The following is a 27,443-nucleotide window of genomic DNA, read 5'->3' as shown; positions in this document are numbered from 1 at the left end:
ATTGGGTCTAATCCATCATATACATGCCTATTGATTCCCACACTTTCAAAATACCAGATTTTAGCTTAATTGAATTTTTAAAATATGTGAATTAAAACGTTATTTATTTTTAGGGGGGTTTTTTTTACCTTCTGGTTATAAATTGCCTGGAAATTGTTCATGCTGGTAGCCTCTTGTATGGCACTAACAGGACAGGAGAAAGGCTTTTCTCAAAGTGGTTGCTAAACAGCATATGACATATTGTTATTGGAAGGAGACACTGATGTCACAATTGTGTTGGATCTGTCATAATTACTTAATAATCATTGTTTGACCTTAACTGCTATAAGACCTATAATAAGAAACAGCCGCAACTGTGGCTATTATATTCTTTTTTTTTCTTTTCACATTTTGGGGGCATGAAGTCATTTTGTTGGACATATTGTATAAGGTATTACAGTCAATATCAAAATGAACCAGATCTGGTACCTTATCTTTTTTAATATACAGATGTTGATAGCCCTTTTCTATTTGTTACCTTCTGCAGTTAATTGCTATGTATAAATATTGATATTTATGCTTTTTCTCATTCACTATGTGGTGTCCTATTATTTATTTGATATTATATTGGATGATTTTGTTTTGCATACATCCTTCCATGTGATACTTATGTTGCTACACAATTGCTTGCCATGCTGTTTAGAGTTCTTATTTTGTTTCCCCCCCCCCTTCTTTTTATCTCATGTGTGCCACTGCCAGGAAACTTTCTATAAAATAGCAGCAATCTGCAGTATATGTTATGTGCTGCATTTTCCTGTAATGATTGTTCTTATTTCTATTGAAACCACGAATAGGTTGCATATGCCTTTTGTAATTTATATCAGAGGGAGGCTAATAAATAATTTCTGCATTTTATTTCTGCATTTTATTAGCAATGTGAGGATACATATTTTGTTATCAGTAGCATGCACCACTATTGTAGCAAAATGAATATCACAAACCAAACCGACGATTGTTGAGTGGCAACAACGCCTATGGGAACATTTTGTTATGGCTAAGATCTCTAGTTCGATGGTTATATTTTCTGTAGATAAACATGAGGCACAATTCATATCTATTTGGGTTTCTAAATAGATATAGAGCCTAAATAGAGCCAGTTTGTGTAGAGCCAGTTTGGCTAAATAGAGCCAGTTTGGTGTAGTGGTTAAGTGTGCGAACTCCCCTGCCTCGGCGGGGAGGGCGAGGTATAAATAAAACTTCTTCTTCTTCTTCTTCTTCTTCTTCTTCTTCTTCTTCTTCTTCTTCTTCTTCTTCTTCTTCTTCTTCTTCTTCTTCTTCTTATTATTATTATTATTATTATTATTATTATTATTATTATTATTATTATTATTATTATTATTATTATCTGGGAGAACCGGGTCTGATTCCCCACTCCTCCACTTGCACCTGCTGAAATGGCATTGGGTCAGCCATAGCTCTGGCAGAGGTTGTCCTTGAAAGGGCAGCCGCTGTGAGAGCCCTCTCAGCCCCACCCACCTCACAGGGTGTCTGTTGTGGGGAAGGAAGATAAAGGAGATTGTGAGCCACTCTGAGACTCTGAGTGGAGGGTGGAATATAAATCCAATGTCGTCGTCTTCTTCTATAGTAGAATATTTAGCAACAAATGGAACAATTCCTCATAACCCTTTATATGCTCAAATGTTATATTTCTAAATATTAGTGAGTTACTATGGTTAATTGTTAACCGTAGGCGCTATTTTTGTCTTGTTCTTAACTGACATACTGTGTACCTACCTACTTCTATATATGTTTACCCAATAACTATAAATAAATTTTAATATAATTTCTGGGAAAACAGACAACTGACATTTTAAAGAGATTTTTTCTGAACATTTCTTATTGTGTCCAAATATAAAATTCTGCCCAACTATGCTCTATGTTGTAGCTGACAGGAGGACTAGAGCTTCAGGGGCAGTGAGAAATTTGTCCCTTTGAAATGCAATTAGTTTGCTGAAATTGCAGACAGCTTCATCAACCTGCTTACCTCGCTGGTTTAATTATCTGTGTCCTCTTTTTTCTGGACCTAGCAGTATACTATGTAGCACAATGTCAATTAAAAACCTTCCTTTTTGATAGTCAATAAAAGAAGACTCCTGAGCGATGGGAGCTGGGGAAAACATGATAGCTAAATAACAAAGGAGCTGGGCAATGGTCTCAAAGATAGGGCTCGGTGTATGATAGCTGCTAAGCAATTTTTAATGACACACCGTTTTTAACTCAGAAGGCCAGCTTTTTAGTGCACAGTATGATGCCAGGTGATGACCTTATTATACCAGCCTATGGAGAGCTTCCTTTGAACTCCTCATGAGTAAACCCGAATGCCAGGTGGCCTTGTTTGGGGCTTGAACTACACCTTGCATGGAGTTCCATGATTCTTTTCTACGTGTTCTTTTAACGCCAAGCCTGGGGCGAGCTGTCTGAGTGGGATAAAGAAGCATGAAAAGAGGGTTCTTAGCCTTTCCCCATGCCGTCATTTTCTAGCTCCAAATCACACACCCAAAGCTGTTTTCATGCCCATGAGGAGAAGAATACACTATCTTAAATCTGTCTCATCCCTTTTGTTCATGGCCGAAAAAACAGCTTAGAGAATGTGATTAAGCAGCCTCTCTTTATCCACTCTTTTTCTTCTCCTCAGATTTGTTTAATTCAAGGTGCTCTGAGTTAAAACAAAATTGTGGAACCTTATATTTTCTCAGGCATAGCTTAATGTAGCATTTCATTTGCCACTTGCCACGCTTATAGTGCTATTTCTCTATGTAGCTGTAGAAACTCCTCGTGAGGTCCCAGCGTGAGCAGATTTATAGTTGATAGCTACCAACCACATCAATACGGTGTTCGTCAAATCACCCTCTTTTTTCTTTTCTTTTTGTTACGCATTGTACAGAAACGTATCTGCTACTTATTTTGAAGGAATATGAGTAAGGGGTGATGGTTTGAAACTGTAAATCATTTGATGTAGTCAAGTCCATATCTGGCAATCTTATCCTGTCATTTTTACATGGGAGGGGGAATGTTTGTGTGAATCATTCCTTACATAAGAAACAAAAAAAAAAATGTACCACACAGGATGGAACATAAGGAATAACAAGGCACTCTGTGCAGGCAATGCCATCAAAATGCAAACATGTCAGAAAGAGACAGAGACCAATTTCACACTAGAGCTTTAATCCTGGTTTAATTCTGTCCCTAAACTGACTTTCTACACTAAAACCATAGAATCATAGAGTCATAAAGTTGGTTTCTCTGATTCTATGATTCTAGTGTAGAAAGTAAGTTTAGGGATAGAGTTAAACCAGGATTAAAGCTCTAGTGCGAAATTGGTCAGAGAAATTATGGGCTGGATCCAGACTAAGCTGGCAATTCCCACCATTTACTCTCTTCATGCTTCATGTTATTCCTAAAGGTTCCCTCTTCTCCAGGAGCAACATCTATGGAGATCAGCGAGCTGCAGTTTGTGGAGGGGGTTGGGTGGGTAGGAAAATTCCATTCTACTGAAAAAAAATTTTTAGAACGGATCCAACCTCATATTCAATATAGAACTTGCATACTGCACAACAGGTTATGGTTAAATTCACTTCGGTTTTCTGCAAAAGGACATTTGTGTGTGAATATAGGGATTATTTAACTGTATAGTCAATTAATTCTTTCTAAGGCAGGGTTTGTAGCATGGCTGATTCTGTTGATATACATTGATGTCCTGCTTTTTTTCCTGAAATCTTTCATCTGAGCTAGCAAAAGAAATAACTACATTGAAAAGACTCACTGACCCTAGAACAGAAGAGAGAAAATATGTCTGTTCTAGTACCATGAAAATTCACTGAAACCGAGTTGTAAATTCAATAAATTCTATCCCCTCCGCCATTCCTGTCACTAAAACAGAAGTATTATTTAAAAGGGACACACTCATCATGGTGTCTAATGGAGCTGTCAATGAGGTAATTGCTATAGTCACCCCTTATGTGTCTCCAGTGTTCTCTCCCTTTTTCAAACAGTTCTAGCCAAAAAAGTGATGACGACTATGAAGATTACCCAACCAACAAAACCTGGGTTTTGTCTTCCAAAGTCCATGAGAGTGATGTGACACTCATTTTAAATGGCCTGCTGGAGGGATATGACAACAAGCTGAGGCCAGATATAGGAGGTGAGTGACATTTTCTTTTCTTTTTAATAGTAATGAAGTGGAAGAGGAAAAGAAACAGGGTTATTTTACTTGACGGGCAATGTAACGGAAGAAATGAACATGAACAAAATTCAGTATGTGACTCACAGCTGACTATCAGGATTTATATCCAAGAGGCTGTAAACAAAACTTTCTGAAACAAGTAGATCGTTTTTAGGCTTCTAACTAGCACTCACGGTGATATTTGAAAAATAACATCATAGGATCTCCTCACTTTCATGGATGAGAGTGAAGAGTTTCTTCCTGCAGACCCTTATACCAAGCCTCCTCCTGAACAATATTTATACTGCTTTTACACAAATGATGCAAATCTTATTGAACAGAGCTTCAAATAAAATAATGGAAAACGTATTTTCTTCTCTTGCGTAAAAAAAGTAATAAAAACAACCAGGGCTTTTTTTGTAGCAGGAACTCCTTTGCATATTAGGCCACACACCCCTGATATAGCCAATCCTCTAACAGCTTACAGGGCTCTTAGTACAGGGCCTACTGTAAGTTCCAGGAGGACTGGCTATAGCAGGGGTGTGTGGCCTATTATGCAAAGGAGTTTATGTATTGGGCCTGGAGTTTGGCCTTAGGGCCAGCAGAGACTTGGCTAAGCTTGAGACCCCAGAACAAGAGCCACCAGGATGCTAGAAGGTGACCTATCATGGATTGTTGGGCCAGCTGTTAGCCTATAGTTGTTTGTAATGGTTTTTTGGGTGGGGTTATTTGCATGCATATAAGCAGGGCCGTTGACCCTGCAAGACAGTTCTGTTTCTACCTTACTATGCTGATTCACTGAATAAAGAGCTGAATTTATCTCCTGGTGCGTCCTCATGCTTTGAACCCAGTGCATTTTACTTGCGATGAAGGTGGGATCCTGGTGAGCGAGGAGTCCCAGCTATTGGCACCGCACCATGCATCGCTGCACTCTGCATCCAGTGCCGCGCAATGCATTGTCACCGCCGGACGACATGGCTGCCGCTCTAGGACACTTCGATGAGTTCGACGCCACCACAGAGGACTGGGAATCCTATGCCTCCCGCTTTATTTTCTTCCTAGAGTTTTCAGACCTCATGGATGATGCTAAGAAGCAGGCAACCTTCTTCCATGTCTTCAGTCGCTCGATATTCGAAATCACCCGTTCCCTGCTGGCTCTGGCTGACCTCAAAGACATGCCATATCAGACCATCTTGAACCAGCTTCAAGAGCACTTCATGCCCAAACCCTCCATCATAGTGGCCTGCCATGCGTTCTACAGATGGAAACAGGCAATGGGTGAGTCGATTATGGCATTCATTATGGCTCTCCAAAGGGTGGCCCGCCACTGCAATTTCAGCAACCTGGAGGAAACCCTCCGGGACTGGCTAGCGTGCAGCCTCCAGGATGAAAGAATACAACAGAGGCTCCTCACCAAGAAGGACCCCACATTCCAGGTTGTGGTGGAAGAGGCCCTTGCCACCAAAGCAACTGACCAGTTTACCATGGAGGTCTGCCTGCCGCCAAGTCCACCAGTTTCTAGGAGGCCTGCCACTGCAGCTCACCATGTGGAATTGACTGATGAAGTGGAAGAGGTCCTACAGTTGCCCTGACCTACTCGCTGCACCTCACGCCCGACTACAACGCCACCTCATGCTGCAATCTCAACTCCCTGCACCAGCTGCAGACAGCGAGTGGAGGACCTGCCAGTTCCGAGATGCCCAATGCCAGAACTGTGGAAAGGTTGGCCACATCACCCAAGTCTGCCTCCAAAGGGACTCGGAGGTGATAAACCGCACACCAAGAGTCCACGCACGAGATGGAGCTCCACACCATATCACTCCAACCATTACAGGTACTGCATCTGCCTTTGGACACCCCAGATAAAATCAAGGTGACTGTTAAGTTAGAGGGGGCCCCTTGCCTGATGGAATTGGACACAGGATCCTCCATTTCAATTATTTCGGAGGAGACTCTCAGGGAAATCTGCCTCAACGGATGGCCGTGACTCTGGTCTGTGGGGTTCATCCTCAGAGACTTTTCACAGAACGATGTAGAAATAAGGGGGTGGGGAAAGTTCCAAATACAGTACAGGAATTTTGATGGACATTTGGACTTGCTGGTGGTAGGCAGCCAATGCACTAGTTTTCTGAGGCTGGCATGCTTTGCGCCTTTGGGGTTTGCTGTCATGGGAGTGCATAGCTTAACTTCTAAAGACTTGGGGAGGGTTTGCGATGAATTCCCATCTGTCTTTGATGGTACCTTGGGCTGTTACAAAGGGCCACCAGAGTACCTAGATCTAGACCCTCAAGTGTGGCCGATCAGAATGAAGGCCAGGAGCATCCCATTCGTGCTCAAACCTAAAATCAAGGTGGAACTAGATCCCCTAGTGGTCCAAGGGGTGTTAGAACCAGTGTCCAATGCAACCTGGGAAACCCCAATTGTCACCCTCATAAAACCTAATGGAGACATCTGCATCTGTGTGGACTTCAAGTGTACACTGAACAAGGCACTACAAGACCATGCCTACCCAGTGCCAGTGGTCAGCCATGTTTTAGCTTCCCTTGCAGGTGCAAAAATCTTAGGCAAATTGGATCTAGCACAGACATACTAACAACTGCCAGTCGAAGCCACCACTGAGGCGCAAAGGATTGTTACTCACAGGGGGGCATTCAAGATTAAGAGAATGCAGTTTGGGGTCAGTGTAGCCCCGGGGATCTTTCAAAACCTGATGGCCTCTCTCTTAAAAGGCATCCCCGGGGTCCAGCCCTTCTTTGATGATGTTCTGATTGCCACCCCGATGGAAGAGGATTTCATCACCCATCTTCACGCCATCCTACATCGTTTTGACTCAGCTGGGCTAAAAGTGAAGTGGGAAAAGTGCCTCCTGAGAGTTCCGCAGGTTGAGTTTCTGGGATTCTTAGTCGATGCAGAGGGCATCTATCCGGCTCCCAGCAAAGTCAGCACCATAGTCGATGTCCCAGAACCCAAATCCAAACAGGAGCGACAAGCATTTTTGGGGCTCCTGAACTTTTATCATCCCTTCCTGCCCCTCAAAGCCACATTCATGGAGCCCCCTCACCATCTCCTCAACAAGAACATTCCATGGGTCTGGGGTAAGAAGCAAGCCTCTTCATTCCGGGCCATCAAAGACCTGCTGACCTCAAACAAGGTCCTGGTGCACTTCGTCGAATCCTTGCTGGTTGTCCTCGTCTTCAACGCATCCCCATATTGCGTCGGGGTGGTCCTCGGCCATCACCTCTCAGACGGCAGGGAGGTGCCAGTGGCTTATTACTTCTGCATCCTGAATTCAACCGAACCAACTACGTGCAAATCAACAAAGAGGTGCTGGCCATCATTGCGGGAGTAAAAAAGTTCCACAACTACCTCTACAGGTGACTGCACACCATTGCTATGGACCACAAGCTCTTGCTGGGTCTACTCGCTCCCGGCTGGCAAACCCCTTCCCCACAGATGCTCTCCAGTACATTTTAGAGTTCCTGCTGAAAAAAAAGCCCTGAAAATAAATAAGAAATCATGTTGTACAATGTCTTTACCAGAGTCAGCAAATTGAAATTGAAAGGGAATGGCTGGGGGGTGGGGGAGGGACCAAATGGAAATGGTATGGTTAGAGGCAAAGAGGAAAGGGAACACAGTTATATTCTGTCATCCAGGATCTATGCAAACCAGCAACCAAGCTTGTTCAAACCTGGATGTAAAAAAAATGTGAAGAGATATTAGGCTCCTCCATGTGCTGCAGCAGCAACTAGAGGGCTGATGATAGTGCTGCTCAAAATCAAATGTCCCCTTCCCTAGCACTCTTGGCCTCACAAGCCAGTGATAGATTGGCTTGGAAACCACCTTTCATTCGTAGATTCCCTTGAGTCCTTGTCAATTGACTCTAACCATGCTCTAGCACCCTCAGCTATACCCATGATCCCTAGATATATGTTCAATCATCACAAAGACCAGGGATAATCACAATTACTCCAGCCTAGGATTGCCATCCTCCAGGTGTGGATGGAGGACGGAGAACATGGCTGCTTTGGAAGGTGAGCTCTATGACATACCCAAATGAGTTCACTCCCCAAGCTCAACCTTTCTCAGGTTACACCCCTAAATCTCCAGGAGTTTTTCCAAACCTATTCCAACCCCATGTACCAAGAGGCACAGGTAAAAATTGATTTGCATCTGTACTGTTGTGAAGGTAATGCAGAAATTTATCCTTGGTGGCCAATGACTGGGGCTGATGAGAGTTGTAGGCAAAAAAGCATCTGGAGAGCTACCGTTGGCCACCCCTGCCATAAAGCAAGCGGCTAATTTCACATTATTAAAAAGGGGGTGGCTTGTGGCAAAATGCCTTGACTTGCAAGGAATCTCATGCATGGTTCTGACATAGGGACGTTGGGCAATGGTGCCACTCTGCTCAAGGAGTAGGAAATGGACCAAATGAATGAAGCAAATTCAAACTGAGAGGAAAATGAGTTATTGCTTAGTGGAATATTTATTTTCTATGGCGGAATCATTAGTACTCAGTCACAAGAACAAGCGAGGTGTGTAGAGCCACTTGACTGCCCAAATGACTTGAAGAAACCCTTAGGAATCTGTGTTTGTATTAGCAGGAGATTGTTCAAAGAATGCCTGTTAAAGAATATCTACACTCTTGCTATCAAACACCTATTCATGAGTGTTGTTTTGTGTAGCATGCTGTTTTAAAACCAATTAAACTAACAATGACATCACAATTTTCCAAATGTTGTTCTTGTGAGAGCCTCGTATTATTATATGTTCAGTTCCCTCTTTGGACTGTCAGTCATTTTGCACAAATCCTTTGAATGTGAAATATCTGATGTGACGTATCATAAGTGACTTCAGAAACACAGTGACCTTTCAAACAAATGAAGCTAGCTTTATATACATACAAAAACTTGCTGACTGATAGTCTGATAAATGGGAACACAGCCCCTCGTTTTGGATGATAGCTGGAACTCTTTCTTTCTCATGCACATATCTATATCATATCAAAGCTTACAAAGATTATTTTCTACACTTAGAGGTCAATTCTGCCTTTGTGTGTTTAGAAGTATCACATGTGTCAATTGGGAAACAGAACATAGGCCTTCTTTCTTTAAACATCTGTTTAGCATATGTAATTACATTTCATTAATGGATTTTTTTCTCCTGCAAGTATATTAGTTACTCATGTTTTTTTTCTTACAGTGCAACCAACTGTTATTCGCACTGATATGTATGTCAATAGCATTGGCCCAGTGAATGCTATCAATATGGTAAGTAATATTTGTTTATACATTTTATAGTACTGTATTGTGTGGTATTATCTCTTTGTTGAATGACAGAAGATATTTTAGAATAAAATATATATACATCCTCTTTAGCCACATTATCGTTTCAAAAATATTGTGATGCCTTAACAAGTAGAGATAATGCTTAGTTTTATGAGAAAATGAAGGCAAGGCAATGCATTGAAGGAGGTGCTTAGTATCTCTTGTTTTGCGAACATGAGATTTCCATCTACACAAGGGAACCCCGTTCAAATGATTTAGCATAGAACAATCTGGCCAGTACCTTCAATGTGTAATTCCAGCAGCTAACATTTCAGGAACATTTCTGTATCTAACATTAATGCTCATCTGAGTGGGGCCTTCTGCAAGTGCCAACCTGCAAATGGACATGCATGTGCTTTCTCCACTGTGCCCTCCACTTGATGGAATGGCCTGCTGATGAGGTCAGGAAGGCTCCCACTCTCTTGGCTTTCTGCAAATGATGCAAAACTGAATGATTCAAGAGGGCTTTCCTTCAAAGGTAATAGAATGGTTAGAAAGATACTTGGGTAAAGGTTTTGGGACGGTGGTCTACACTACTGTGTATAGCTTGGGCTGCCTGTTGCTTTAATAGGATCTGATTGTGTAATTCTTGTACCGTTTAATGCTTCATATTAGTACTTATGTTTTGCATCAATTCTGTTTTCAGATTTCTGGTTTGTTCCAGATTTCTACAATACAAATCACATTGTTCATTGGATGTTCCATCTTGTTGACTTGGCCTGTGTAATCTGGTTTGAGTCCCAGTGGGAAAGGCAGGCCATAAATTAAATGAATAAATAACAAAATTTAATTCCTAGTTTGCTACAATGGGTGTCCACACACCAAATTTTTTTAGCATTTTTCAAGTTTGGGTATACCAAACCTTAAAAATATTGGTAAATATTGATATTCCCAGATCCCAATATCAGTATGAATAATTAGTATTACCAACTTTATTCAGCTCCATACTTTTCCTTTTCTCCCTGAGACATACCCTGGTGGCATGCCTCAGCAAGGGAAGTGAAGGTATGTCTCTTTAAATATTTTCTGTTCCTTTGCTGAGTGTCAAGCATGAAATTTCAAAATAACCAGTCCTTGGATTTTGAAACAAAGTTTGGTTTATTGATAATCCATGTGGCTCAGCTGAGTGAGGTATTGGAACTGATACCTTGTAACATCAGAATACATGCTTTAAAACGGCACATCAAAGGTTCTATAAACAATTCTACATTCACGTGTGAAATTCACACTCTAAACTCCTTATCTATATTACGGCTAGCACATCCTGGGTTCAGGCCTGGCTGGGCCTGGGAACAAGTCCCAGGAGGTCTTATCTTCAAAGAGGACATTCCTGCATTTGTTAGTAAAAGCGAAAGAAGCAAAGGAGAGGGTTTGCTACTTTGATGTGACTGAGCTTAATTCATGGTTAGTAACAATTCTATGATCTGGCAACTACAATACAGAATGAACATACAATGCTTGACACTGAGGTGTGTCACCACTTTGGGGCAACTCAGGGAGGGAAGGGAAGGTATTTAAAGAGACATAGCTTCCCTTCCCTCACTGAGCTGTATCACCGCTGTGATGTGACTTGCGGCATGCCTTGACCTCAGCAAAGGGAGGGAAGGCTTTAAATGCCTTCTTTTCACTCACTGATGTGTGCCGATGCTGCAAGGCAACTTGGGAAGAGAACACAGGCCAGCAGCTTGGCTTTGCAAGTCATTTAAAGGGAATTTTCCTTTTTAAATGGATTTTGTAAAGCCAAGCCACTCTCAAGGAGCCTGGAATCAGCGCGAGTTCACCTGGAAGTTCATTTGGGCAGTCAAGTCACTCACTTTGGTGAGTGGGGCTGAGCCTGAATACAAGCTAAATAATATCAGTTTTTATTGGAGCTCAGCTAGATCAGTAGTTGAATCAGATTAGAAAACCTGATTCAGCTGAATAAATACCCGCAATATACTGATAAGGTATTTCTTGAGTATTTATTTGGTTCGATATATACCAAACACATACCCCTGTTCACTATTGAAGATCTGCCCTCAATACTGTTCTTTTAAACATTAATGTATGTTGTATATCTTCACCCGTGTTTCAACAGCTGTTGGCTAGAGTTATGGAAACCCCACAAAGGCATCTTAATCTAAAATCCAGTTAAAGTAAAATATTTTGCCTAGTAGTCCAATATTTGCTACACTGAAACACGGCACTTAAGGAAAGCACATTCTAACAGCTGTCATTAGATATAATGTTACATCAGCATTGCAAGAAAGTGACAACAGTAGCACATGCAATCAGCTGCCCAGTACTATTGTGGATTGAGTTACTGATATGACTTTGTCCGTGTCTGTGAAAGAGTTAGGAAAGTCTGGGCAACCAAAGTGTTGTATATGTGACTAGAATTGTATCTATGACATGGAGTTCTTGCTTGGCTCATTGGACTGAGCTTGGGGACTCGGGAACAATAGGGAGTAGGATCCAAATTATGGTCCAATAGCATGCTAGTGTGGGAACTTTGTGTGTATATATAGTTGGCCGTGTGGGTCCATTTCTCAGTCTTTTAAGGCAGCACTATACCACGCTGTATTCAATAAAAGAGCTATGTTCACTACCACCTCACCTCATCATCGCATAGAACTCCCTATATTATAGTGGCAATGAAGGTGGGACCCTGGTAAGCAAGGCCAGCAGCCACCGCACCGCTGCATCCGCATCCAGCCCTGTGCACTGCAGCACTCACGCTGACGATGGCCGCGACACCAGAAACAATGCCAGAGTTTGATGTGACCAGCTTTGAGCAATGGGAGTCATAGTTGGAACGACTAGAAAACTTCATCCACTATCACGGGGTTGAGGGGGTGAAGAAGAAATCGCTACTATTCGGCTCATGTGGAATGAACACCCAGGAGCTGGCAGAGGGTCTAATGGTGCCTGCCACCCTCAAGAACGCCTCCTTCGAGGACATCACCACCACCCTGACGACCCATTTCACACTACAGCTAATGGGGTCAGGCGTGGGTTCATTGAAGCTCACAAGAACGCAGACTTAGTAGTTTAAAACAAAGTTGCATTTATTGGATACTTCAGAGTTACTGCTTTTGCATGTGAAATATTCCCAGCGCTTCCCCCTTATCTCTTCCGTTGGTGGTTACATTGCCCAGAGGTGCTGGCCTTGGAGCCTCCAGAGAGGAGGTGAGAAGCTGGCACCTACGGGTGGCTTCAAAGACTTTTGGCAACCTTTCATAGTCCTGGGAAACGGCTCTCTACTCTTCCCCCCTCCCTCCTAGCTGACCCCGTTTCTGGTTAGTAGGAATCCCCCCTGCATATTTGATTATGGTTAGTAGCAATGATTAATAGCACAATAAATGAACAGAGCCTGACAAATGGTCCTGGCCTGCCACTTTGATTTTTCTGTGTGCCACCAGTATCCCAACGAGTCCACAGGGGACTTCATCATAGCCCTCCGCCGCCTGTCGCTCCACTGTGATTTCACCCGGCTGGACAAAGCCCTGAGGCACCGGTTTATTTTCAAGCTGTGGGACGAGAAGCTTCGGAGGAAGCTGCTTGGGAAAGATGACATGGACCTCACCAAGGCAATTAAAGAGGCCATCGCCTATGAGAAGTCATGGAAAGAGCGCAAGAAGGCCGTGGCCTACCAAGCTGCCTCATCATCTTCAGAATTGGATGACTCGGGGGGAAGATGGCGTTCTCAAACTCCACCACACAGCCGCGAAGCACCAGCTGCCACGTGTGACCAAGACTGTGCCTGCCCGAGAGTGTGCCAGCTGTGGGGATCATCATGAGTGCCATTCCTGCCATTTCCGGGACACCGTCTGCCACCAGTGCAGGAAGACAGGACACCTCGCCTGAGTCTGCCACTCTAAATCAACCCAAGAGAGCGCCACCTGAAGGAGGAGTAGAAATAATGGCCACCACCCCAAGGTTGTCATCATGGAAGACATCAATGCCATCCATGCATCAGTTGGGCAGGTATGCAACATCACCATGCCGTCCCTTGATAAACTCAAAACAATGGTGTTCATTGAGGGTGCTCCATGTAGAATTGAGATTGACTCTCGGGCCACCCACACCATTATATTGGCCCAGACTTTTAAGGAGCTGTGCCCAAGGGGGGGACCCAAGCTGCGCCAGTCCCCTGTAGTCGTCCAGGACTTTCAGAAAAGGGCAATTGGCATCCATGGGGCCGAGGTAGTCAAAGTACAGTATGGAAAATTCTAAGGAAATCTTCCCTTGCTGGTAGTCAAGGGGAACCTGAGCAGCATACTAGACCAGGCTTGGTTCACAGCCCTGGGGATCTGGGTAGAGGGAATCCACCATGCCCCAGCAAGCATGGATTTCCAGGACATATGCTAGGAGTTTCTGTCCATTTTCAATGGAACTCTGGGAACATATACGGGCCCCTCCATGTCGCTACAGATCAACCCCATTGTGCAGCTCATATGGCTGAAAGCCCGGCGGGTACCCTTTGCTCTAAAACCCAAAATCAAGGAGGAACTAGACCGCCTCATGGCACAGGAGGTCCTGGAGCTGATGGCCAATGCACGTTGGGAAACTCCAATGGTCACCCCTGTAAAGCCCAACGGGAGTGTCCACATCTGCGCGGACTACAAATGTATGATCAACAAAGCACTGCAGGACTACGCCTACCCAGTCCCAGTGGTCAGCCATGTGTTAGCATCCCTAGCAGGTGCTAAAATTTTTGGAAAGCTGGATCTTTCCATGGACACCGCTGGATCTTTCCATGGACACCGCTACGGCCAAACTATAGTCACACATCGGGGCACTTTCCGGGTAAAGTGCCTCCAGTTCGGGGTCAGTGTGGCCCCGGGGATCTTTCAGAACTTAATGGACTCCCTCTTAAAAGGCATACCTGGGGTCCAGCCATTTTTTGAGGATGTGCTGATCGCTGCAGCAACAGAAGAGGAATTCGCCTTCTGCCTCCGCACTGTACTCCAGCGCTTCAACAAAGCGGGGCTCAAGGTAAAGAGGGAAAAATGCCTGCTGGGGGTCCCTATGATAGACTTTTTGGGATACACGGTGGATACAAGGGGAATCCACCCGGCTAAGGACAAAATCACAGCCATTTGTGACGCACCAACCCCCACTAACAAGGCCGAATTCCAAGCGTTCCTCAGCCTGCTCAACTGTTACAATGCCCTCCTTCCCCACAAGGCGACGGTAGCAGAGCCCTTGCATAGGTTCTTGGACAAATGGGCTTCGTGGGTTTGGGTTTGGCGGCAAGCTGTTGCCTTCCAGGCGGTTAAGGACCTTTTAACTTTGAACAGTTTGCTGGTGCACTTCGATGAGCGGCTGCCCGTCATCTTGGCTTGCGACACCTCCCTCTACGGGGTGGACGCCGTGCTGGCACACGTGCTGCCAGATGGCTAAGAGGTTCCAGTAGCCTATTATTCTACGACATTGCAGAAACCAGAGCACAACTATGCACAAATAGATAAGGAGGGCCCGGCAATTGTGGTGGGAATTAAAAAATTCCACGATTACCTGTATGGCCGGCCCTTCACCATCCTAACGGACCATAAGGCTTTACTCAGCCTCTTTGCCCTTGACCACCAAACGCCCCAGATGTTGTCACCCAGGGTACTGCGGTGGTCCGTTTTCTTGGCTGGGTACCAGTACAGCCTTCAGTACTGGCTGGGGAAAGCCATGGGCCATGTGGATGCCCTCAGTTGCCTGCTACTGCCATCGGACAATCTGGATCCTGCCCTGGCACACCAGATCCTGCTTCGAGAGTCCCTTCTAGACTGCCCAGTTCACGCTAAGTACATTGCACATTGTTCGGCTAAGGACAAAATACTCTCCCAAGTTTTGAACTGGGTGTGAAGGGGATGGCCCACAGGCTGGGTGGGTCTAGAATTTGCTGCGTTCACATCCCACAGGGACAAACTATCTGTCCATAAGATAGTTTGTCTTATGTTATGGGGGAGCAGGGTGGTGGTGCCCCCAGCTTTGCGACATCAAGTCCTCATGGTGCTGCACGAAACCCACCCAGGGATCGTGTGCATGAAGGCAGTCACCCACAGTTATGTATGGTGGCCCAAGATGGATGATGCGATCAAGTCTTAGGTCGCCCTGCCAGGAGAAATGCCCAGCACCTCCCCAGGCTCTGGTGCAGTACTGGGAGTCCACACAAAATCCCTGGTCCCACCTTCACCTGGATTTTGTGTGGCCCTTCCAGGGACAAACATTCTTTTTAATTGTGGACTCACACTCAAAATGGGTGGAGGTGTTTCCTGTGGCTTCCACCTCCTCCCGGGCTGCCATGATCGGCCTCCGCCGAGTGTTTACCAAGCATGGCCTCCCGGACACACTGGTTTCGGATAATGAAATGGCCTTCACTTTGGGGGAGTTCCAGGACTTCTGTGCCCAGAACCTCATTAGGCATATCAGGTTAGCCCCCTTCCACCTGGCCACCAACAGCCAGGCTGAAAGGATGATGTGGACAACTAAAGAATCGCTCTGCTGCATCATCCATGGGGACTGGGAGGCCCGCCTTGCAGAGTTCTTACTATTCCAGCACATTATCCCCTCCACAGCCACGGGCCACAGCTGAGCTGAACTCCTCATGGGGCGGTGGTTAACCACCTACTGGACTGGTTACACCCAGACAGGAGGTTCCAGAGGTGGTTAGGGCACCCTGGGGGTTAGACATAGGAGACTTGGTTATGGCTAAGAACTTTGGGGGGGGGCACTTGGATTCTGGCAAGGGTTGCTTGGGTGTTGGGGTCCATGATGTATGAGGTAACGATGGGGGGGGGGGTCCATTCTAAGGCAGCACATAGATCATCTGAGGTCCCGCGAGGTCCCCAAGGAGGAGGTTGAGAACTACAGTCCTGATGACCCACCGACCATTCCCATTCCTTTCCTGACTATTTTGTCTGAGCCAGAAATACAGGGCCCCACCCTTCTGGCGGAGCTGACAGTCACGGAGACCAGGGAACCACCGGCTAAAAGCAATGCAGTGCTGGCTCTCCCACTCACCGCGACTGCAACTGCTCCACCATCCACTCCCGTGCTCAGGCGGTCAACGCAGGAACATCTCAAGCCAGCCTGCCTCAGGGACTATGTCAGCTAGGCCTGTGAACTTGGTGGGCAGGGATGTTGTATATGTGACTAGAATTGTATCTATGATATGGAGTTCTTGTCTGGCTCATTGGAGCCTGTAGGACTGAGCTTGGGGACTCAGGAACAATAGGGAGTAGAATCCAAATTCCTACTGCCCTGCTCCAATCACGAGCCCCCTGCTGGTTTGAATGGTCCAATAGCATGCTAGCGCAGGAACTTTGTGTGTATATATAGTTGGCCCCGTGGGCCCAGTTCTCAGTCTTTTAAGGCAGTGCTATACGATGCCGTATTCAATAAAAGAGCTATCTTCACTACCACCTCGCCTCATCATTGCATAGAACCCATTATATTATACAAAGCTATAGAGATTTTTAAAGTGATATCTTGTTCACAACTTACAGGATTTTGTTTGATATCTTCCATTAACTCTGCAGGAATATACCATAGACATTTTTTTTGCCCAAACCTGGTATGACAGGCGATTAAGATTCAACAGCACTATAAAGGTCCTGAGGTTGAACAGCAATATGGTTGGGAAGATCTGGATACCTGATACATTTTTCCGAAATTCCAAAAAAGCTGATGCTCACTGGATAACAACACCCAATCGGATGCTAAGGATCTGGAACGATGGCAGAGTGCTATATACATTAAGGTATTTACACTGTTAAAATTGTGTTCATTATAAAGTGTCTGTGCCCAATATGAATGAGAAAAGATATTTCCTATAGTTATGAAGTATATATATTGTTGAGTTTTCAGTAGCAAAATTAAACAAGAGTAGAACCACATGTTATACTCTGTGGCAGGAAGCTGCTCTTCTCTCAATTTTTTTATCACAGAGGGTATTCCCAGTGCATGAAAATAAAATGTTCCGCCTCCATGATAAAATAAAGGCAACCATATTTACTCCAGAATGACCTTTATCTCAGTAGGCAAAAGGCGTCCTTATTCTATCTGCTTTGGCCTCCCTTGCTGGGATATTATCCTATTATCACCATCCTATTACTGTGTTGAGCCTATAGCTGTATTGATCTGTAGAATGTTTTCAATTGAAATTGTCGCCTATGGTATATATTACTGTTCTGTGGTTTTGTTGTTTTATTGTATGGTTTTAATTTGTAGGATTTTAACTGTTGTCTAATCTATGTTGTTATCCACCCTGAACCCACTTGAGGGAAAGGGCAGAATATAAGCCAACTGCAATAAAAATTTAAAAATAATAATTTGCCAACCTTCAGATGGTGACTGAAGATTTCCTGCTGTTGTAACTGATCTACAGGTGACTGAGATCAGTTCACCTGGAGAAAATGGCTACTTTGGAAGGTGAATTCTATGGCATCATGCCCCAGTGAAGTCCCTCCCCTCACCAAAACCCACCCTCTTCAGGATCCACCCCCAAAATCTCCAGGTATTTCCCAATCCAAACCTGGCAACCCTGCCTTAAGGAAGCTGAACCTACTGGAGAGCTCATAGACCAGATGATATTCAATATTTGCTGTGTACTAGAAACTCTTGCTGGTCCATGTAGTCTCTCAGCATCAGGTAGGATTAGAGTTTGCAGTGGGTGAGGAGATTGAGGACCAAAGTGTGGCTTTCTCCACTGCTGCATGACCCAGCACAGTTGTGGATCAAGACTGTGTTCTATATCATTTCAAACCGTTTTAACTGTTGTGGTTTTCCTGTCAATTTTCAAGGAAATTTATTATCCTATGAGGGTTCCTCTGATAATTCAATTCCCAGAATGATCTCAGTAGAAAACCAAGGCAGTTTGTGATTTAGACGAAATGGAAGGGAACCTTTCTGATGCAGCTGATGCACCAGAAGAGGGCACATCAAGGCAGGGTGAAGGCTCATGCAAGGTTGTGGCATGTTTTAGATACTCAAAGAGAAAGATTCCAGAAATGGTTCTGGATGTGTCCATTTCTGTCTTTAAGAAGGCATAGGCTGGATTTTACCTCATGGTCAGATCAAGATATATATTATGACACAAGCTGAAAAGAAAAGGTACTCTGTAGACTGGAAGTTCTCTGAGCAGTACTTTTAGAGCAATGAAAACTATGATTGATAGTGGATGTATTATTATTTTTTTCTTGGTAGATTGACAATAGATGCTGAATGTCAGCTTCAGCTACACAATTTCCCCATGGATGAACATTCTTGTCCACTGGAATTTTCAAGCTGTAAGTAGTCAACTCAAAAGCAATGTTGATGCATTAAAATGAAATAACAATATATAGTTAAGGCCATGTGGTGTAATTACTTAATTAGGATCTGGGAGGCCAGTTTCAAATCCTCACTCTGCCATGAAAGCTGAATGGAGGCCAATGACTCTCTCTTATGTTCTTGTGAGGATAAAAGGGATGGCAGGAATGCCATTATAAGCTGCTTTGGGTCCTCACTGGAGAGAAGCGTGGAATAAATAAATAAAATAGATCAGTAATTGCGCAGAACTCAGCCAAAATAAGTTTATCAGTTTTGGATATAATTCATTTCTAGGTAATGGTCACTCATAGCTTCACATTTTGGACAATTGATAATCTGCAGTAATATTATCAGGTATTGGCAGCTTCTTCATATCAGTTATCAGGTATGGCCAAATGCAGACTGCTGTACAACAGACGCTTTCAGATGATGAACAGTGTGTTGCAGAAACTGTCAAATGTTGAATACAACTGCAGAATCTTCAGACATAAATTGCAGATACCGCGTATCATATATTCAGATATCCACAGAGTTCTCAGCATCAAAATCTATATTACTCACATCCATCACCCACATCCATATTTCTACTTTTGTGTCCTATTTCCTTTCTCAACAGTTTTCTTTTAGATATCTTTGCCTGAGAACTATTTTCATTTGCAGCTGAAAGCCTGTGGAGGCAAGACGGAGTTTCACTATGTTTTCTGTGGGAAACTGAACATCTGGAACTTCACAGTGTGAAAGAATCCAGCCCTCATTTTAGTCTCCTAATGATGCTTCTGCTTGTGAAGTCTTGTGAACAAAAATTCTACTCCATGAGTTATTGGCATTAAAGTAGAGAATGAGTGATTTGGCTACTGCATAAATTAGTTTCCTCTGGGGCCATCCTTCCTGAACTAAGACAAAATGTATGAGTCAGAGGCTAAAAAACTGTGAGCTAGCTCACACTAACTCAGCTCAGAGGGAACATTGACTATTAATGTTTTTTAATTGTTTAACTGCTTTACTGTTTTATTGTAATAGTGTAATTATTGGTTTTACTGTTTGATATGTTGGAATCCGCCCTGAGCCCAATTTGGAAAAAGGCGGAATATAAATCCACAGAAAAAAAATAAAATAGTATCACCACAACCACCACCAGTAGTATTTATTATGGCCATTTATAGCCAGTGCATTCCCTGTAGAGCAGTATCGCCCAAACCTTTTGGCACCAGGGATTGGTTTTGTGGAAGACAATTTTTCCATGGACCATTGGGGTGGTGGTGTTGGGGTTTTTGCTGCCCCAGGCTGCCCCTCCGCCTGTGCCCCATCCCTGCCCCCCATGGGGGTCTTTAAATGGGGTGGGAGACTGGGGCTGTTTCTGCCTCCTCCCTTCCCAAGGGGCCAGGTGGCAGAAGGTCAATCTGCCTCCTCCTCCTCCACTTTAAAGCCCCCGCACCAACCAGCTGATTGGCAGAGATCTATACATGAGGGGTAGGGTAAGATTGCAGCAGTGCTGCCCCTTCCACTGGCCCGGGACCAGGGCAGATGAAAGAGGCATCATGGCTGCTCTGCCCCGCTCTGAGGCAGTCTCCCTGCCTTGGAGCGAGGCGATTCTGTTTGTTTTGTCCACCTGGGTGAAGCACCTCTGCCTCACTCCACAACCTGGACAGAGTAACTTTCATATATTCCTCTGGCTGCCTTCTATCCAGGTACTATAAAATCAACAGTGTAATCCTAAATGGAATTATACTTTTCTAAACCCATTAACTTCAATAGAGGGGTTTAATGCCCTTTAAGGCTTCACTGCAGATCTTCTAAGCTTCACTAGTAGTAATATGGGCCAAAGCTTCAAGTGCTGTATTCTTTGTACACAGCAGCCATGTGAGGGTCGAAACTAGATTAGCATGATGGATGGTTAAACTTGCTCCTCTGCCATTTTCTTGACCTGAGGGGGGTCCACAAAAACTGCTGTTTGCCCTCTGGAGGAAAGATGTTGGTATTTCTGAATGTTGCCTGTATCTTTGTTCCAACATGGCAAATCCAATTTCTGTGGTGCTAGTTGAGGTCAAGGTAGAAAGAATTAACCTTTTCTTCCCTCTAATTAATGTTTGTAATTCCAGAGACTAAAATAGTCAGGAACTCCAAACATGGACTGCTCAGTATGCTGTCAAGTCTGACACTGTGTCATCTGGCTTCAGATCACTATTTGAACCAATGAATAAAAGGCAACCTTAAATAAGAATTAGCATGCTTTTAACACAGCACCGTAGGGCTGCAAGATTCATTTCAGAACACTTTATTCCATGTAGAGTTCACTGCAGAGTAACTAGTGGTCAACTATATAATGGAAACTAGCAATTATATGAATGCCTGTTGTTATATAATTCATAACATTTGTTCTGCTGTTTCTCTTCTTTCATCTCCTAGGCCAAACTATGTGGGACTTTTAAAATACATTCTCACAACAGCCACACTATAGCTGTGGAGAACAACAGTTTAAAACTCTGTAAGGAGCTCAGCTTAGGATCACAACAAAGGAGCAGGATGGGCTCCTGCCTCCCTCATGCTATTTTCCCATGTGCTCCTCTGTGGATTTGCAGCTGCAAAAATGGCGGGTGGGGGGAATAACTCTTTCTGGGGTCATTTTTGTTCAGGGCAATGGCATGGTGGGGGGAGGGGAGACAGGAACTTTCTTTCACTTACATGATTGTATTATGGTGTACCATAGAGTATGCACCTCAAAGTGGCCATTTTCTGTAGGGGAACTGATCTGACTTCAGCTTTCCATCTCCTCCCCCCCCCTGCAGCCTCTACCTAGGAAAAGGACAGTCATTCTCTACGGTGTCCTCTACAAAGCAGGATGCAGCCTAAGCAGGGTATAATGACACAGAGTCCACCCTGAAAAGCAGCCGTTTTCTCCAGGGAAAGTGCTCTCTGCCATCTGGAAAGCAGTTGTAATCCTGAATGATCTTCAGCCCTCACATGGAGATTGGCAAGAATGGTCCCCCTGGAGGTACTGGCTGGTTTGGAGGGTAGAGTCTATGACATTGTACCTATCTGAGGTCCCACTGCTCCTCAAACACCATCCTCTCCAGGCTCCACCCCTCAAATATCCAGGAATTTCCCAATCTGGAGTTGGCAATCGTGTCTCCTTCCTAGCAGCAGTAGCAAGCAGCCAGGTCTAGGGTAGCTAACCTCCAGGCGGAGCCTTAAGATCTCCTGGTATCACAGCTGACCTCCAGATAACACATCTTTCTCCCTTTGGAGAAAATAACTGCTTTGGAGGGTGGACTCTATGGCATTCTCTTCAGCTGAGGCCTTTCACTTTACTGACAGAAGCAACCTTGGTTGCCTAGCAACAGTCTTTGGCTGGCAGCTTCCCCAGTGGGCCAATCCTTGTCTGCCCTGGGGCAAGGCTGAGGGGAGGAGGGAGGGAAGGAATAACAGGAAAGTGGTGGCTGCCATGGTCTTTGAGGAAATGCTCCTGCTGGGGCCAGGCCTTGCCGCCTAGTTGCATTACAACCTTTGTTCCCTGTCTCTTCACTGTTTTTCCACCGCCACTGCCTACTTTCTCTTACGAATGCTACAGAGGGTGGGTAGGCAACAGTGGATGGGAGAGAGGAGTGGACCCAGCCAATGCCATGCAAGTTCTCTTGAGCGGTGGTTGATGTACCAATCACAGATGGAGTGCACACCACAGCCAATGGGAATGCTGGATTTGGCCAATTCCATTAGGGAATTATTATCTATGATGAGGCCACTAAATGAGATCTTTGGGTTTGGGTATAATCAACATGCAGATGACATCCAGCTCTATATTTCATGATCCAAGCCTCCCAATGTGTCTGTCTTAGTTCTGAACTGGTGTTTTAAGGCTGTGGTCAGGTAGTTAAAGCAGAACAAACTTAAGCAGCATCCAGACAAGACATAGGTAATGTTTGTCAGGAAAGCTAATATGCTAGAGGGACTGAAACCACTTCCCTGAGATGGAATGATGCTGGGTTTTTTTTTCTTCCTGAGCTGGATAAATGCTAAGGCTGCTCATGTACCCTGCCTTGCTGTTTGAAAAACAGGTTGGTATGGTGTCCAGGAGCACCTTCTATTAGGTGCATCCTGATTGGCCAAGTTTTTCATTACCTGGACTCAACTGATCTGGCCAAGCTGATCTATGTTTCTGCAAAATCATAGTTGAATTACAGCATTAAGATTACATAGGTTGCCCTTGAGGATAATTCAGAAGCTACAACTGGTCCAGAATGTGGCAGCCTGACTACTGTCAGGGGCTAGGTGCTAAGAATGTGTGTTGCCTATTTTGAAACACCTACATTGGCTGCCAGTCTGTTTCTGGGTTCAATTCAAAGTGCTGGTAATGGCATTTAAACACCTGGACCTCACACATTTGAAGGATTGTCTCCTATGTGTCCCTATGTGCCAACTACAGTCATTAGTCAGCCATCTGTTAGAGTGGCCCATCCAGCATTGTCTAGAGCCCAAGCCTTTTCGTAATGCCTTCAGCATTCATAATGCCTTTAGGGGAGGGACAGTGGCTCAGTGGTAGAGCATCTGCTTGGGAAGCAGAAGGTCCCAGGTTCAATCCCTGGCATCTCCAAAAAAGGGTCCAGGCAAGTAGGCGTGAAAAACCTCAGCTTGAGACCCTGGAGAGCCGCTGCCAGTTTGAGAAGACAATACTGACTTTGATGGACCAAGGGTCTGATTCAGTATAAGGCAGGTTCATATGTTCAGCTTTGTGGAATGGGCTCTCTGAAGAGGTGAGAGGGACCTCCTCCCTGAGATTTTCAGAAGCTTTTGAGAAGGTTTCAATGGCAGGCATCTTTTAAGGACAGGAAGGAATCTGGGCATGTTATTTTGTCTTCGGATTTAGCTGGGGATGTTTTAACTATTATTGTATGCCACCTTGGACCAAGAGGATGTGCAGGATAGAAATGTTTTAATAAATGGCTAAATAAGCCAGACTGAGCACACACAGAGTATGACTGCGGGGAATGTGAGTGGAATCTAGGAAAACTGAGCCTAGCTAATTTTAAAAAGTCACGCGAAGCTTGGCCTTCACATGCACCTCTGTGCATTCTTAAGAAATTCTTTATATAAACTGGAGTTAGTTATACAGCTGTAGGAAAGTAACAGTGCATTGACGAAACTATTGATGGACTTGTGATCTTTACCTGTTTTAAAGATGGCTATCCAAAGGAAGAAATTGTTTACCAATGGAAGCGCAGTTCTGTAGAAGTGGGAGACACAAGATCCTGGAGATTGTATCAGTTTTCATTTGTGGGGCTCAGAAATGCAACTAATGTGGTGGGAACGACTTCAGGTAAGTGCAGCTACTTACCTATTCAATTACCTATTTTGTGAAGGCTTCTGCAAAACATATGATCAGTGTGTTGATTATGCAGTTGAAATGCTCTATTGAAAGCCTCATGGAATATTTCTGTTGCTGAACTATACATTTCAGACTTTAAGTGTGGGGATGCTTTGAGATGCTCCCTTGTATAAAAATCCCCGCACATGTAAGAATAGCATGACTGAGAAAATTGTCTAGCCTAATCCATCCCTGACATTCAACATTTGTACATGTGGATAGCATGCCTAGACATATACATTCAGGCATTTGATAGCCCATCTACAGTCTAAAATTGTATAGTTCAACATTAGATACATCATGTGAAGTTGTTGATTTCCCATTCAATTATAAACAAGGTTACCCCCTTCTAAGTCCAGAGAAGTCAACAGGCTTAGAAGGATGAAACTGTGCTTCACTGTGTATAACTGGATTCTTAGATTCTGATAATGTCTTCTGGGTTCCAACCTGGGTTAAATCAAGACCGTTCTATGTAGAAAGGATAGTCTCTTGAACACAGGCTTTGATTTAGAGCCTGGGTGAACAGGATTACTGGATTTTTGGTTGTACCTGTGATGTCATCAGATGTGCTGCAGGATAAAGAGATATTCAGGGGGAAGTTTTTGTGGCATTATCTCAGCACCTTTTGTGATACGCTTTCTGAAGCAGCAATGCCTCATTCTGTCATTCCCTTAGGGTCAACAGTAAATCAGACAATCTAATACTAAATTAGGGATAATTTCTGTGTGCCTGATGGGACTATATCTTTTATCTTTACCCCTCCCCCCTTCTGTCTATTTGTATCACCCTCGGTGTACATACATAACAGAAATTGTAGTGACAAAAAGAAGTGAGAGCAGCATATTATCAGATTACTTAATTTGGCAACACACCCACAAATTAGGATTTAAGAAAGGATTGCCTGGTGGAAATGAACAATTTATGCTTTAAACCAATGCATACTGACGTGGGAGTAAGTCCCATTGAATCTATTGGGACTTACTTCTGAGTAAACTTGCATATGATTTAAATCCCAGAAGGTATACAGGGATCGTCAAACTTGCTTAACATACAAACCACATAGAATAAGTGTCAGATGCTTGAGAGCTTCAAGACATGAACAAATATTGCAAACGTGTCTTTATTACTCTTAATACTTTCTTTGCACAAGATAAAATATATACGTATGCACTTTACGATATTACTATGCTAAAAGGAGATTTTTTTTAAAAAATACAAAAGCTGGGAATAACAGTCCCCATAAAACCAGCATAAGGAAAGGTTAGGGAATTATTTTTTGGCACCAGTGGGAGAAGGAAACACACATGTACCATATAAATCATTGACCACCATTTGCATTGCTATGCATCTCTCTTTTCCATGACATCAAGGTTACTAAATACAGCTCCTACAAGAGCTATGAAACTAAGCGGGAACCCTGTGCAGCCCTCTTTAATTCCGTTCCTCCTTCCAGTGGCTCCCTCAGCTCTTGTGATCTCGTTCCCTGCTCTAGGTCACCAGGTGACCTCTGTGGCGGAGGAGAGGAGCTTGCAAGTCTACCTATTTCTCCTTGCTTCACACATGGTGGAAGTAGTCACCTACCTATGGGTCAGCATTCAGAGGCTGACTGAGGTCTCGATACTATGCATGCTTACTTGAGAGTAAGCCTGCATTAAGTTCCTACTTGACATCTGGGAGCCACACAATATGTGTGAAAGAGCCACATGTGGCTCCTGAGCTACAGTTTGACCACCCCTGCTATATAATAAGGTCAGCGGTGGTGATCAGACCAATGCTCCATCCAGTCTAGCATCCTGTTTGCAATAGTGGCCAATCAGTGCCATAGGGAAGAGCACAAGTATAAGTGCCAAGATATTGTTCCTCTTCATCTTTGTGGCACACAGCTAGATTCACATATAGAAATAGCAAGAAAATGTCCTGAGGTAGCCTTTGCAATGGAGCTCTTTGCCATGGCACAAGAGTACAAGCACAGGTGCCACTGGGAAGAGGACAAGTAGGGCCCATTGGCAGTAGCCCTCACCTGTTGACTGTTCCTGAACATGTGACTATCAGAGCTATTAAGCCTATGAAATGAATCCCTATTCAACTGTCATGGGCTCATAGCCAACAGTAGATTATTCTCCATAAATCTATACAGTCACCTTTTATATACATCTAAACTTGGGGTTATCTCATGGCAGTGAATCCAGCAAGTCAATTATCAGTTGTATGAAGTAGTACTTATTTTGGTCTGTCTTGAATCTAATGACAATCAGTTTCATAGGGTGACCCATAAGAACATAAGAACATAAGAGAAGCCATGTTAGATCAGGCCAATGGCCCATCCAGTCCAACATTCTGTGTCACACAGCGGCCAAATATATATATATATATATATATATATATATATATATATATATATATATATATATATATATACACACACACACACACTGTGGCTAATAGCCACTGATGGACCTCTGCTCCATATTTTTATCTAACCCCTTCTTGAAGGTGGCTATGCTTGTGGACGCCACCACCTCCTGTGGCAGTGAATTCCACATGTTAATCACCCTTTGGGTGAAGAAGTACTTCCTTTTATCCGTTTTAACCTGTCTGCTCAGCAATTTCATCGAATGCCCACGAGTTCTTGTATTGTGAGAAAGGGAGAAAAGTACTTCTTTCTCTACTTTCTCCATCCCATGCATTATCTTGTAAACTTCTATCATGTCACCCCTCAGTCGACGTTTCTCCAAGCTAAAGAGCCCTAAGCGTTTCAACCTTTCTTCATAGGGAAGGTGTTCCAGCCCTTTAATCATTTTAGTTGCCCTTTTCTGAACTTTCTCCAATGCTATAATATCCTTTTTGAGGTGCGGCGACCAGAACTGCACACAGTACTCCAAATGAGACCGCACCATCGATTTATACAGGGGCATTATGATACTGGCTGATTTGTTTTCAATTCCCTTCCTAATAATTCCCAGCATGGCGTTGGCCTTTTTTATTGCAAACACACACTGTCTTGACATTTTCAGTGAATTATCTACCATGACCCCAAGATCTCTCTCTTGGTCTGTCTCTGCCAGTTCACACCCCATCAACTTGTATTTGTAGCTGGGATTCTTGGCCCCAATGTGCATTACTTTGCACTTGGCCACATTGAACCGCATCTGCCACGTTGACGCCCACTCACCCAGCCTCAACAGAACCCTTTGGAGTTCCTCACAATCCTCTCTGGTTCTCACCACCCTGAACAATTTAGTGTCATCCGCAAATTTGGACACTTCACTGCTCG

At 44.0% G+C, this 27,443-nt stretch overlaps 1 protein-coding gene across 2 annotated transcripts in view; it reads left to right on the top strand.

Annotated features, from left to right (window-relative positions):
* GABRG2 (gamma-aminobutyric acid type A receptor subunit gamma2) overlaps window positions 1-27,443 on the top strand; it is a 163,422-nt gene that overhangs the window by 51,190 nt on the left and 84,789 nt on the right. For both annotated transcript variants that reach the window (XM_060240633.1, XM_060240632.1), the window contains exons 2-6: window positions 4,032-4,180; window positions 9,401-9,468; window positions 17,040-17,260; window positions 18,706-18,788; window positions 23,984-24,121. In XM_060240633.1, coding sequence (XP_060096616.1) covers window positions 4,032-4,180; window positions 9,401-9,468; window positions 17,040-17,260; window positions 18,706-18,788; window positions 23,984-24,121 — 659 coding nt within the window. The remainder of the gene's footprint in view (window positions 1-4,031; window positions 4,181-9,400; window positions 9,469-17,039; window positions 17,261-18,705; window positions 18,789-23,983; window positions 24,122-27,443) is intronic.

The sequence above is a fragment of the Heteronotia binoei genome, chromosome 5, assembly GCF_032191835.1.
Source record: "Heteronotia binoei isolate CCM8104 ecotype False Entrance Well chromosome 5, APGP_CSIRO_Hbin_v1, whole genome shotgun sequence".
Classification (NCBI taxonomy): Eukaryota; Metazoa; Chordata; class Lepidosauria; order Squamata; family Gekkonidae; genus Heteronotia; species Heteronotia binoei.
Note: the sequence above shows the minus strand (reverse complement) of the source record. Positions and strands in the feature narration are given on the sequence as shown.